The 15,289-nt window shown below is 41.6% G+C and overlaps 1 protein-coding gene across 1 annotated transcript in view; it reads right to left on the reverse strand.

Moving 5' to 3' along the window:
- SETD7 (SET domain containing 7, histone lysine methyltransferase) overlaps window positions 1-15,289 on the reverse strand; it is a 50,689-nt gene that overhangs the window by 5,555 nt on the left and 29,845 nt on the right. Inside the window, exons 4-7 of the mRNA XM_040331202.1 lie at window positions 8,893-9,082; window positions 7,384-7,465; window positions 1,594-1,711; window positions 729-886 (exon numbers count right to left, since the gene is read on the reverse strand). Of these exons, the coding sequence (XP_040187136.1) occupies window positions 729-886; window positions 1,594-1,711; window positions 7,384-7,465; window positions 8,893-9,082 (548 nt within the window). The remainder of the gene's footprint in view (window positions 1-728; window positions 887-1,593; window positions 1,712-7,383; window positions 7,466-8,892; window positions 9,083-15,289) is intronic.

Genomic DNA, 15,289 nt, shown 5'->3' on the forward strand with positions numbered 1-15,289 from the left:
TTTTTCCCCTCTACTATCAACTTTTTAATCAAAGTACGCTGTTCTTCTGAACAATGTCTGGAATGACCCATTTTACTCAGATTTTCAGAGAGAAATGCACTATACCCAGCATGTACAACATTTGCTGCTTTCCTCCTTAAAGGGCCACCTGTTATTTCACAGACTGAATGATCTCACTAGTTAAACTCCTTAATGCTATTTTTGAACAATCACCTTTCAATTTATGATTCAATTACACAGAATCAGCAGCATGCATGCCATAACTGATGGGTCTGTAGGTTCATTACTCTACTACACCTACTAGTAAATTTGCCATGTAGAAATATAGTTTATATCAAAAACAGAGATTGCTCTGGTTATTGATGCTGGACTGCTATTATTTTGAAAGACACTGTACAAAAACAAGCACACACACACACACACACACACACACACAAAAAAGGACAAATCCCCGGCTGCAGCAACTGTATTATGACAGACGCCAGTGGCAGCTGTCAAAATACCTGAACAGTGGCTGCTTCCAATTGGTTCGGCCGACAATCTTTTGTCTGGTTCTTCCAATTTCAGTCAAAGGATTTGGGGTGGGGGACATGGCCATCCATGGAATGAATTTTGGCCAGTTCCTGAAGAATTCACATAGTGTATAGCCAGTTTTTAAGGGTGCATGACAAAAATTCCTACAGGAGGTATCACAATCTTCTTCTAATCAACACAGAGAAAATACTTACAGGTCATACATACAGTTGGGGGTGAAGGCGTGGTTGGCTTTGTGCCCTAGAGAGGCACAATATTTAGTAATTGTTCTGTAGGGCTCTGGTACATCAATTACAGTTTCTTCATCTAAAGAAATGGTATTGCCATTCAAAGACCAATCTCTGCTATCCACCTAGGGATAAAGGCAGAAAAAGTTTAGACATTTCCTCAAGAGTCACATCCTGTCTCAATGTGAAGAGTCAACCTATTCAAATGTAATATTTCATATTTATGTGACAAAGTAAAAATAAATTGAGGAAAACGTATAGATATTCCATAACATTCTATGAAAAGTGCATTTAATAGTCATGGATTTTAACTAAATGGTTATTTTAGTTTTGAGGTTCATGATACAGCTACACCATCATTTTTTGATGTGATGCATTTGTAATACTGTGTTTTTCATGGTTTACGTACATTTGTTGGAAAACACACCAAAGAGCTCTCTCTCTCGTACATTTTTTTAGGGTCATCACCCCGGTAACATTTGTTTTGCTGTCTGTGCACCCGTTCAGAAGATTTCACCTTACTTTCTGTCTCAATGAAAATTGGATTTTGAAAATTTTGGGTTATTAGGGAAACAAGGATTGGTGATAAAGCATCAGTGGAGAGGAGACACCTTTTTCCCATATTAACTCTTACAGGAGAGAATTTCCCTTCCTAGTGGTAGATTTCATCTCACTTCCAGCTGTCTCCCTCCGTTTGTAATTAGGAGTCGTTTGTAAGTAGGGGACCGCCTGTATGTCAAGCGTTGAGTAAATTGTTGGCACTTAATCAATATCGGTACTAAATAAAAATGAACCAAGCCATTAATGGTCAAGTTTGTCAGGGAGCTCCTACCTCCTGATGTGTAATCCGAACTCCATTGTAAAAGGACATCACGGTATTGGGACCAGCAGCTACTTTAGCATAGAGACCTTCTCCAGCATTGGAAATAAGCGAGTCTGCTACATACACTCTAAAAAGAGGAAGACCAGAAACTTAGAAACTAGATGACACTGCGTGCCTCACAGATTCATCTACATAGACATACCTCATGAATGTACAATACATGCGTTTTTGTTCTCAAATATACAGCTGTGGATATATTTTTTGGTTCCCTTACAGCGCATCAAAACAATGTGTTATTCCTCCAGAAAAATTATACCATTAAAAGCAGCTGTCTCATGTATACTTCTATGGTATGTTCAAGTAAAGCAAATCATGTGAAAAGAGAAACTATTGCTTAAGCCGGCCATACACGGTTCGAATTTCGAAAGGATTTTCTTTCGAAAATCGTATCAAAGAATTTTCATACGAATTTCGCACCATAAGTGGGCTGCAGCAACAGCCGATTTTTATGCGGCAATCGAATTTGAGGAATCGGTCATGTTGTAAATTTTTTAAAAAACAAACGATTTTCTAATCAATGATGGGAGAATCGTGCGAGAAATGCAATAGAAAAAAAAATAATAATTCACGGAGAGAAAAGAATATTCCCGGCCACGAAAATTATTTTCTGTAGCAACATGAAGGCTTGGTCGGCCGAATTTTGAAAATCAATGGTGGCATCATCGGATCACAAAAAAAAAAAAAAAAAAAAAACTTTCTGATTTTGAAAAGAAAATTTGCTCAAAATTCGACCATGTATGGCCTACTTTATTCTACAAAGATATTATATAATGTCCTGGACAGATTTGTTCATATACAGTAGATCATAAAATGTAATGATATTAATATTTCAAACTAATGGTTTTCTGATATTAGTATCATGTGCATCTTAAGTCTTGTAATCAGTCAGCCTATTTAAATAGAAAGCAGCAATCACTCTGCTGTTTGGTATCATTGCTTGGACCACATTGAACATGGACCAGAGAAAGCAAAAAGGATAGAGTTGTCTGAGGAGATGAGAAAGAAAATTTAAGACCAGCATGTCAAACATAACAGATTATAGACCATCTTGATGTTCTTGTGACTACATTTGTAAATATTAAAAAGTTTAAGGTTCATGGGAATGTAGCCAACTCCCTGGCTGTGACTGCAAGAGGAAAAGAAACAAAAACAGAACCCAGATGGAAGGATAGTGCAAACTATAGGCAAAAAGCCAAGAAAAGTATCCAAAGCGATCTAAGCTGAATCTCAAGGTCACATTAACCACTTCAATAAAGGGCACTTTCCCCTCTTCCTTCCCAGGTCAATTTTCAGCGCTGTCGCATTTTAAATAACAAATGCGCAGTCATAAAATGTTGTACCCAAACAAAGTTTTTATCATTTTGTTCCCACAAATAGAGCTTTCTTTTGGTGGTACTTGATCACCACTGGGATTTCTTTTTGATTTTTTTTTTGATTTTTTTTTACAGAAAATGTTTATAAAAAAAAAAAAAAAGTATTTTTTTTGGTTCTAGAATTTTGTAAATAAGTATGTTTTCTCCTTCACCGATGGGCACTAATGAGGCTGCACTGACGGGCATGGATAAGGCGGCACTGATGAGGTTGCACCAATGAGGTAGCACAGATAAGGCACTAATATGCAGCACTGAAAGGCATTTCTAATGGGCACCGATTCACATCCCTGGTAGTCATGGTTGGGCATCCTCAGGGTGAGCTGCGCCGATATTCAGCACAGACCCCCCCCCCGTCAGGAGAGCAGCCGATTGGCTCTCTACTCACGTCTGTCAGTGCGAGTGGGGAAAAAAAGCCGATACACTGCTCTTCCTGTTTACGCTGCGATTGGACACAGCTGATCACACGGTAAAGAGCCTACGTCAGACTGACAAACCACACCAACGATTAATGCGCTGTGCACGATCGCGGCTTATCCTGCTGGACATCATATGACATCCAGTCAGGATAACTTGACCACTTTGCGCATGTCATTCTGTTATATGGTGGGCGAGAAGTGGTTAATTGCACCATTTGTAGCTTGTGACAATGGGCTTGTTACAGCTATTGGATAAGGTAAACTTGAAAGTAAAGACCAATGCGTTTCCGATTACAGCAGATGTACCATCATTCAATATGATGATGCATTGTTGGCCCTGAATTAGGCCTTGAGCAAAAATGCTCAAAAATATTTTTTGACATTTGCATTACAGTGATTCTAAAGCCTTAGAGTGGGAAATAAGAGGCGCTAGCACATGTGTATACATAACAATAAAAAGATAACCGTTAAAGTGATGAATATCAAAAAATATTTTGACAAAAATTAAACAATCAAATAAATTCAATTATAAGTGACAGCCCCCAATTGGGGAAACGCATATAGATGTGAATTGATATTAATTGACATGCTAAAAAAGGTCAATAAGTGAAAGTAGATGAGTGACAGCTACTTGAAGGATGATACAACTTGATTATTTAAAGATTTCCACCTTCACCAAAGCAAGATAAATCACCAAAAGTGCTCATGGATGGCACCGTACCGCAAGTTGTTGACCACTTTAACTAAAAAGAGGTCAAATTGGGCATAAGTAAAGATCAAATTCCAGGCTATATTCTTGTAGTCTCGATACCGCCACACTCCACACCACATGAAGCATTCAGAAAAGAAAGAAAATCGCCATAGAATAATACCGTTTATTTCGATTTAAAACAAAGAAACACAATGCCAAATGGCCTCTTACTTGAAGGGGTGCCTTGCCCCGGCACTGGAGGTTGAAAGTGTTGTAGTGAGTGGAAGGAGAGAAATGATCCCGCGTACGTTTCGTGATTGCCACGTCGTCAGGAAGCGTACGTCGCTTCCTGACGACGTGGCAATCACGAAACATAAGTCGAGGCGTACAGGTCACGCAATACTGACGTACTTCCTGGTCCCGCTGGCTCTCCTTCCATAGAGAGCTGGAACGCACGCTATACGCGGCTCTGCAGGCTCTATCGCTGGCGTGGGAGGCCATTTGGCGTTGTGTTTCTTTGTTTTAAATCGAAATAAACGGTATTATTCTATGGCGATTTTCTTTCTTTTCTAAATGCTTCATGTGGTGTGGAGTGTGGCGGTATCGAGACTACAAGAATATAGCCTGGAATGTGATCTTTACTTATGCCCAATTTGACCTCTTTTTAGTTAAAGTGGTCAACAACTTGCGGTAAGGTGCCATCCATGAGCACTTTTGGTGATTTATCTTGCTTTGGTGAAGGTGGAAATCTTTAAATAATCAAGTTATCCTTATCCTTCAAGTAGCTGTCACTCATCTACTTTCACTTATGGACTTTTTTTGCATGTCAATTAATATCAATTCACATCTATATGCGTTTCCCCAATTGGGGGCTGTCACTTATAATTGAATTTATTTGATTGTTTGATTAATTTTTATCAAAATATTTTTTGACACTCACTCATCACTTTAACGGTTATCTTTTTATTGTTATGTATACACATATGTGCTAGCGCCTCTTATTTCCCACTCTATTGTATAAATACACTCCACTGTAATTTTAGAGAGCAGCTCAGCTTTATAATAATTTATTATATTTCACTTAAATATTTTTTTGGCGCGAGATTTCATTTTCCCGATTCTAAAGCCTTGTTTAACCACTTAAGGACCGCCTAACACCAATATACGTCAGCAGAATGGCACGGCTGGGCACAATCACGTACCTGTACGTCCTCTTTAAGTGCCCAACCGTGGGTCGGGTCCGAAGCTCCGTGACCGCCGCCCTGATCAGTGACCGCGTCCTCATATTTGTTCTGCCCATTATTAGTACTCATTTAATTTTGTGATTTCTACTGTGATGTATAGAGGAACACAGGGGATCTCAGCTACTCTAAATATAGCACTTGTAAAAAAATAAATAAAAAAAAAGTGTCCCTTAAAAATATTTTTGAAATGTTGGCAACTATGCACTTAGGCACTGCCCAAGGGCCACCGGGTCAGTAGTGGGCCCCATGAGAGGCTCCTGCGATAATAAAGCGGTAGTAAACTTCGCTAAGATTACTACTTTTTAGAGGCCCTGAGGTAGGTTATGCCATAGTGTACAAATATGCACAGCATATTAGCACATTAGGGTACACTTAAATTATCAGACTGAGCCCTCCAGTGCTTCGATCTGTGATCTGTCCGGCAGGTCCCGGGCGCTTCCATCTTCACCCGGTCTTCCTTCTGGGCTCTGTGCCTTTGGTCACTTGCCTTGGCTGGGCTGCGTTGATGTAATTCCCATACATGCTCATCCTCTCTCTCTCTCTCATCCCCCCTTTCTCTCTCATCCTCCCTCCCTTACCACTCTCTCATCCTCTCTCTCTTTCTCATCCTCCCTCTCTCTCTCTTTAATTTAATTGAATTTGTTATAACAAAAAATTGTTTGTATATTTATAAAAGGCACACCAAAATCCTCAGCACCAGGCCCACGATGTTCTTAATCTGGCCCTGATTCCATCCAGCTATTCTGTGGATAAATTCAGAATGACGAAACGCTTCTATGCAGAGCTGCACCAAGTTTTGCACCAAGCAGTTTTAGTAAATAATCCCCCATGTGTCTTCCACACAGAATGCAATTTTAAACAACTCTAATCCCATGCTGTGGCAATAATTTACAACTTCAATGTAAGTAAGCAGTAAATTGAGTTTCAGGTGTCCACTCCCTTCACCAAATTCAACCTTTAGCTTGATGAAGAAGAGGGAACTGTCTTAACCACTTGCTTACTGGGCACTTAAATCCCCCCTCCTGCCCAGACCAATTTTCAGCGCTGCCACACTTTGACAAATTACATTTTTATAAAAAAAAGAAAATTAATACAAATAGAGCTTTCTTTTGCTGGTATTTGATCACCTCTGGGGTTTTTTATTTTTTGCTAAACAAAGATGGAAAATTTTGACATGGGGGAAAAAAAAAAAAAAAAAAAAACTATGTTTCATAGTTTGTTATAAAATTTTGCAAACAGGTAATTTTTCTCCTTCATTGACATGCGCTGATGAGGCTGCACCGATAGGCACAGATAAGGCAGCACTGATAAGGTGGCACTGATGGGGCACACTGGTGACATTGATAGGTGGCACTGTGGGCACAGATGACTCCGTGGCTGCTCTCCGTGATCAGGACCGATGTCCTGACAGCCTCCGGTGATCTGCTTTTTTTCCTCCTCACGCTATCAGCGCGAGGAGAAACAATTGCCAGGTCTGTTTACATCACATGATCAGCTGTCATTGGCCCTTCGGAGTAGGGGGATCGATCCCTTACTCCGATCTATGATCAACCGAGTCTCAGACTCGCTGATCACAGGGCGCGCGAGCACTGAAGGACATCTATTTACGCCCTCCTGGCAAAGTAGGTCCGTGCTGTCTTTAGGCTATAGCTCGGAACGGGTTAAACTTGTATGTTCCTATGTACTGCTTACTTTTGAAAAACATCCAATGCAGTTTTTGTATTAAAGGAGTTCAGAGTGCTTTGGTAATATATTTATACAGAAGAAAAGTTCCAATATGAGAACAGTTTCGTTATTTTATAAGATAAAAAAAAAAAATATTATACACCACCATATTGGAGGGGGTGTTTTGTAGTTTCACACATTGGATAGCTCGGTTACTAATAAATTAGAGGTATATCATGTCTGACTATTCAATAGATCTCTAGAAGAGCTTGCCATTCTTCTACATGTGAGGATTTTAAACTACACTACTAAACTACTCCTTTTACATTAACAGGTATTTAAAAACTCACCTTTCATATTCATAGAGGTCAGGAAGCAACGGACTTGTGGAAATACAGGATGAAGTTGATTTATCAAAAGAATAAACTTTACCTTGAAGATGGGAAAAAAAAAAAAAAAAAAACACCTGTGAGAATGATAAACTGAATGATAAATTGAGCCGATAATCTGAATTCTGCAACAAAAAATGGGTATTTGGTCTTACAGTCTGTGGGTTCAGAACTAACAGTGCTGGTGTGTGAAAAGAAGCTTGGTCTGCTCATATTACCTTTGTTCGTTCAACAGACTGCCTATAAAAGGAATCATTTTATTCTGAAAACATTTTTTACCAAATACTCTTCTTAAAAAAAAAAAAAAAAAACTGGGGGTATGGTTGCCGCAAACGGCAATAAATCAAACAAAATGGTGGCCTTCTGCACACAGTCACTGTTGCATAAATTGTGAATAAAATAAGTTATTTGTAATGAACAGTTAAAAAAAAAAAAAAAAAGTACACTGAAAAATAAACCATATACATTATATTTGTAAAAACGCACCCCGTCGCCAAGCTCCCGTGTAGAAGCACATGTGAGGCATCGTTGTGATCCTAAGAGCCGATTCATACAGGGGCGGCACGACTTTGGGGGCGACTCGGCAAGGCGATTTGCAAAATGACAATGCAAGTCGCCCCCAAAGTCGTACAAGAACCTTTTTCTAAGTCGGAGAGACTTGCGTCGCTCTTATTAGAACGGTTATATTGAATAGAGCGGAGCCCGACTTGTCAGGCAGCTGAGTCGCCTGACGAGTCGCCCCTGTGTGAACCGGCTCTAATGCCCTGTACACACGATCGGTTCATCCGATGAAAACGGTCTAATGGATTTTTTCATCAGATATCCGATGAAGCTGACTTTCATCAGTTGTGCCTACACACCATCGGTTAAAAAAAACGAGTTTCAGAACGCGGTGACGTAAAACACAATGACGTGCTGAGAAAAATGAAGTTCAATGCTTCCGAGAATGCGTCGACTTGATTCTGAGCTATGACAAAGCACTAGTTTCAGTGCGAAACGCGTCAGAGTCGGGTTTTATTTTAGGTTGCTGGGACTTGTAGTGCTGTCCGTTTTTTTTAAATAAAGGCTACAACTTGTTCAGAGTGCGGCTGTCCAGAAACAATTTTTGTTCCTGCTTTGCTAAGTGCATTGCCTGCACCGGAGTTATCTGCAACGGAGGATATTCATCTGGGTTTCCACCTGGAGCGGCTACTCCCCTTTCCCTTGATTCTGAGCATGCATGGATTTTTAACCGATGGACGTATGCCATATTTTGGTAAGGGGCACGCTGATGGCCATATTTTGGTAAGGGGCACGCTGGCACGCTAATGGCCATAATTTGTTGTGCCCATCAGAGTGTCCTTTAACATAAAATGTTCCCATCAGCATGCTACTTATTTTAAAGGGGCACTCCGATAGGCACATTTTATGTTAAGGGACAGATAGATGGGCATATTTTGTTTGCAGATAGAACATTAGGTAAACACTTACCTTCGTGGACAATTTCAAAATGTGGCCACCCTTCTTCAACAGATGTGACAAAAGCCAGCTTTCCTTCTAGCATTTCTCCATCAATGAATTTCCCATACAGGGCTGTACTTCCATCAGGATAGACATAGGCAATCTTATTTCCAGTCATTTCCCCATCTTCATTCACCTCTCCAACGAGACTGCCTCCATCCTGTAAGGGAAAACCACCAACACCTGCCTTTGTCAAAGTACTTCAGAAAAAAAGCATTACGGTATTTTTTTTCTGTGACCCCAGTCACTGTGTGCATCTCAGCTACATGAAGGATCTTTGGATGGTCAAACTGCTTACTGGCCCATAATGAAAATCGATATGGGTAATTATGTTCTTAAACGTAATGCTTAAAAATGATAAAAAGCATGAACACAGGGTCCTGCTAGACTGTCTGGGAGAATGTTACTCAAACTCTTCCTGGGCAGCAATGTGCAAACAAGCTCTGTCTGCACTATCAAAAAAAAAAAAAAGAACAGCACAGATCTACTGGAATTCAAGGCCCTATTGTCCCTATGTTAAAGTTTATCCAAAGCCATAACTTATTTTTCAAGAGAATAGTTTACACCTAAATTTTTTTTTTTGCATTGTGTGTCCCATTGGGGAGATTTCCTTTAAAGTGAAGTTCCACCGAAAAATGGAACTTGTGCTTTAAGTGTAGGTGACCCACTGACATGCCACTTTTTTTGTTTTTGGTGGCGCAGGAAGGAAGGAGGGAAGATCACCTCTCCCCCTCCCTTGCTGCAATCTTCTGGGACACATCACAGGTCCCAGTACAGCATGGCTCGCGCCTGCCTGTGAAGCCACAGCTGGGCACCCACAGTAACAATGCTGGTGCCGCGGAAGGAGCAGGGTTTTGGGCGCCCACATTGCTGGACCGTGGGACAGGCAAGTGTCTGATTATTAAAAGTCAGATGCTACACTTTTTGTAGCTGCTGACTTTTAAATAGGTGGAACTCTGCTTTAAAATTCCCTGTCTTGTACACAGAAAGACAGGAAACGAGAACAAGTCTTGCTAACATGAGGAAAAGCCTTTTTAAAAACAGCCGTTACTGGAACAAGCATCCCTACTAAAAGATTTCCCCTCTATTCATTTTCTGCTGACAGGCTGCAATTCTGGATTTTCCCTTGCTTTCTGTGTGCCAGTGACAACGGTCAAAACATTATATAAAAAGCATAAACAAAATGAAAGCAGCACTTCTGTATACTAGCGCCCATGAAATACAAGTTATACATTCATGAAACCTGTAAATAAAGAGACAAAAAAAAAAAATGGATATTATAAAATTTACGTATTATTATAGTATTCATTAATCTGAACTGGTGGCCAGTATGAAACAACTTCTTGACACCAAGTAGAGCCGAAACAACTAATCGATTAAAAAATTAATAGAATACTACTTTCATAAGCGATTAATCGGCTAACATAATGGGGTTAAAAAACGAAATTAACCCTTTATAGTACAAAAAGAGCAAATAATCGCTACTGTAAATATTAGTTTCACAATTCCACAGTAAAAAAAAAAATTTAACCCCAGCGATTATCTGTCCCCCCCCCCCCCCCCCAAGTACTATAAAAATGGCTAATTTTAGTTTTTTTTTTTAACTCCATTATGTTTCTAAATGTCTTGTCTTAGGCCTGGTTCACACCTATGTGGTTTTTGAAGAAAATACATTTTTAAGGTTATTAACCGATTAAACAATACAACCTCACCCACTCCACCCTGCTTACTCCTGTCACTCTAGCGAGCAAGCGCGAGAGAGACCCATTGGCTGGTGCAATATAGCTGCTGGGTCCTTCCAACCCCGGTCAGGTCCCACCCACCCCCAACATCGAGCTGTCAGGTCCTCTGTTACTTGTCAGTTTCACACTCAGTGCAGGGCTTGATACTGCCAGAGCCACCGAGTGTGGAGAAGGGAGGAGGAACGGCGGTCAGTGTCAGTGTAAAATATTGGCCACATTTTGATAATTGGCCGATGCCGATCAAAAATGGCCAAATATCGGCCGATATATTGGTCTACCTCTACATATAATGCATATAGTGTAAGAAGAACTCCGGAACAACTTCAATGTAACTCCCCAATGATAGGACCTTGCGTCAAAGTCGGTACATCTCCACATCAGGAAACCAAGTCATCTCTCATGACTCAAAGTTTTGAGGAGCACCCAAAAAGAAAAAAAATTCTTCTCAGAGTAATAACATTTGAATAAAATGTTTAAAAGCAAAAAATGGTAAACAACTCACATTTTAAAAAGCATCCAATTAGCAATAATTCATCTCAAACATCTTTATATGGCTGCTGGGTGACCACAAGATAAATGCTTACATATATGGGGGAGTGAGGGGAGATCACTGCAATCCTCACCAACCAAAGAGTGCTCAGCATGCCAAGTGTGAGCGCGTGATGAAGTCATTGTTCAACGTGTTTCAGGAGTTCAGATTATTGTACATCATACATATATTTATATCATCATTTGGTGTAGTTATTTACAGGTTTCATGAACGTACAATTTATATTTAATATGTAGAAACGCTGCTTTATCATCTTGCTGAAATATAATTTTTTTTTTTTGAGTAGCTGCTTTGCAGGTTTTATCATCTACACTATTGGAGTGCAGTGCCGCTAGGGGTTACAGCAACAAAACATGACAGTTTTTAACCATTACAACTTTATCTGAAAGAAAAAAACGTTTTAGATTTAAATACATTTTATCTTTTGAATTCGATTTTACTAGAAACATGGTACTTCAAATCAGATTGGATCTGTGAGTACCTGCAAACTTCAAGAATTAAAACCCACTATCAAATTGGTATCCCTGCTGTATTTCATCCCTCTTCTCCACCCCACACCTTGTATATATCACCCTCACTTCTGTCCTCCCCTTATTACTGCGCTCACCAACTCTGGCTAACTCTAAATTTACACGCCCAATACTCCAAACCACTGGGGAATGTCCCCTCATATAAATCACATTCCCACATTACCTCCCTCACCCTTCTGCTTCTCCTATCCTCTGGTGATGTATCACCAAACCCTGGGCCTCCTAACTGTGCTCAACACACCCATTACCCTACACCCTCTGGCTGCAATGCACACAATCTAGTTCCCATTACTCTTCTTCCCAAGACCAGACTCCCTTTCTCTTGCGCCCTTTGGAATGCTCGCTCCGTCTGTAACAAACTGACCTCCCTCCATGATCTCTTTATCGCTAAATCATTTAATCTTCTCGCCGTTACCGAAACCTGGCTTCACGAATCCGACACTGCGTCTTCTGCTGCTTTATCTCACGGTGGTCTTCTTTGGACTCACTCCCCCAGAGCCAGTGGACGCAAAGGAGGGGGTGTTGGAATCCTTTTAGCCCCACATAGCACCTTTCAGGTACTTCACCCACCTCCCTCTCTGTCACTCTCCTCATTTGAGGTGCATTGTGTTCGTCTCTTCTCCCCAGTTTCTCTAAGGATAGCCGTGATCTACCGGCCCCCTGGCCCAGTATCATCCTTTCTTGATGACTTCTCTGCCTGGCTACCCTACTTTCTCTCTTCTGAAATCCCCACAATCATTCTTGGCGACTTCAACATCCCTACTAATGCTAACACTCCTGCAACTTCAAACCTTCTCAGTCTAACCTCCTCCTTTGACCTGAAGCAATGGATACAGGCTCCTACTCACTCCGAAGGCAATACCCTTGACCTTGTCTTTTCCCACCTATGCATTCCACGTAACCTCTCCAACTATCCTTACCCCCTATCTGATCACTACCTTATTAACTTCACTCTCTCCTTCTCCTCCACCTCCTCTCCACCCAAACGCCTAACAGTTTCTCGTAGAAACCTTCACCATATCAACCCTTCTCTTCTATACTCTGCAACTGACCACCTCTACGACAAAATCGCACCCCTGTCCTGCACTGACCTAGCCACTTCTGTCTACAACACTTCACTTCTAGCATCACTGGACAGACTGGCCCCCCTCACTACACGCAGAATAAGGCCCCGCCCCCTTCAACCCTGGCAAACAGATGATACCAGAAGTCTGAAAAAACACAGCCGTGCTCTTGAGCGCCAGTGGCGCAAGAGCAAGTCCAAGGAAGACTTCGTCCAGTATAAATCTGCCCTCCAAAAATACAATTCCTGCCTCCTCACTGCCAAGCAGACCTATTTCATCACCCTCATTAAAAACTTATCATCCCGTCCCCGTCAACTCTTCTCTACCTTCAACTCTCTACTTCGTCCCCCACTGCCTCCACCCACCAACTCACTCACTGCCCAGGAGATCGCCAATCACTTCAAACAGAAGATTGATACAATTCGCAAGGAGATCTCTACTGTTCAGATACCCTCCACACTTCCCACCTGCCCACAGGTACAATCTTTACTTCCCTCTTTCAACCCCACCACTATAGACGAGGTCGCTAATTTACTTGCCAACGTCCATCTTACCACCTGCGCTCTGGACCCTGTTCCCTCGCAAATGCTACGTTCACCCTCTGACTCTATTCTACATTCTCTAACCCACATCTTCAATCTCTCCCTCTCTTCTGGCATCTTCCCTAACTCTTTGAAACATGCACTAGTCAGCCCCATACTTAAAAAGCCCTCACTGGACCCATCCAATCTTGACAACCTACGTCCCATCTCCTTGCTCCCCTTTTTATCCAAACTCCTTGAACGTCTAGTCTACAACCGACTGAGCGTACACCTTGCTGATAATAACCTTCTTGATCCCTTTCAGTCTGGATTTCGTCCTCAACATTCCACAGAAACTGCTCTCCTAAAACTTACAAACGATATACTAACGGCCAAAACTAAGGGACACTATTCTGTGCTCCTACTCCTGGACCTCTCTGCCGCCTTTGATACGGTTGACCACCCACTCCTCCTCAAAAAACTTCACACCTTTGGTCTCCGTGACTGTACTCTTCGCTGGTTCTCTACTTACTTATCCAACCGTACCTTTAGCGTTACTTACAATTCTACTTCCTCCTCTCCTCTTCCTTTCTCAGTTGGGGTCCCCCAAGGTTCTGTTCTTGGACCTCTCCTATTCTCAATCTACACCTCCTCCCTGGGTCAGCTGATAGCCTCCCATGGCTTCCAATACCATCTCTACGCTGACGACACTCAAATTTATTTCTCTACCCCTCAACTCACTAGCTCATTTTCCTCACGTATCACTAATTTACTATCAGATATTTCACTTTGGATGTCGCACCACTTCCTCAAACTCAATCTATCTAAAACGGAACTTATCATTTTCCCTCCCCCACGTGCCTCTTCCCCTGATCTCTCTGTCAAAATTAATGGCACAACTATCAGCCCATCCCCACATGTCAAGGTCCTAGGTGTAGTCCTGGACTCTGAACTGTCCTTTAAACCTCACGTTCAATCACTGTCCAAATCTTGCCGCCTCAACCTTCGCAACATCTCCAAAATACGTCCCTTTCTAACCAATGACACCACAAAGCTCTTAATTCACTCCCTGGTCATCTCTCGTCTTGATTACTGCAATTCCCTTCTCATTGGCTTACCTCTGCATACTCTAACCCCCCTTCAATCCATCATGAATGCTGCTGCCAGACTCATCCACCTTACCAAACGCTCTGTCTCTGCTTCCCCTCTCTGTCAATCCCTCCATTGGCTTCCACTCACCCAAAGAATTAAATTCAAACTACTAACTACTACCTACAAAGCCATCCACAACTCTGCCCCCAGCTACATCACTGACCTAGTCTCTAAATACCAACCTAATCGTTCTCTTCGCTCTTCTCAAGACCTCCTACTCTCTAGCTCTCTCATCACATGCTCCCATGCTCGTCTCCAGGACTTCTCCAGAGCCTCTCCAAGCCTATGGAACTCCTTACCCCAATCTATCCGCCTATCTCCTTCTCTACTAGCTTTTAGAGGATCCCTGAAAACCCTCCTCTTCAGAGAAGCCTATCATACCCACACCTAACAACTGTATTTGCATTTGAGTCCATCTGATCATCCCCCACAGCTACTACCCATTGTTCCACTTGACCCTCCCTTCTAGATTGTAAGCTTCAACGAGCAGGGCCCTCTGATCCCTCCTGTATTGAATTGTATTGTGACTGTACTGTCTTCCCTGATGTAAAGCGCTGCGCAAACTGTTGGCGCTATATAAATCCTGCATAATAATAATAATAATAATATTTAGCAAGCAATGACTTAATCAAGCGGAACCTCTGTCTCTCAAGCAACTGTGACTATTTATCATATTTAAATTGTTTTAACCTTTTGTTGTTACATTTCTTCAGTTACTTCCTGGTTCCAGGCCGAGGCAAAATCCCAGGAGTCTATAGGAGGGGAGGAGGGGTTTTCTAAGCCAAGCACACCCTCCCCCAGCCTGCCT

Source organism: Rana temporaria, chromosome 1 (genome assembly GCF_905171775.1).
Source record: "Rana temporaria chromosome 1, aRanTem1.1, whole genome shotgun sequence".
Lineage (NCBI taxonomy): Eukaryota > Metazoa > Chordata > Amphibia > Anura > Ranidae > Rana > Rana temporaria.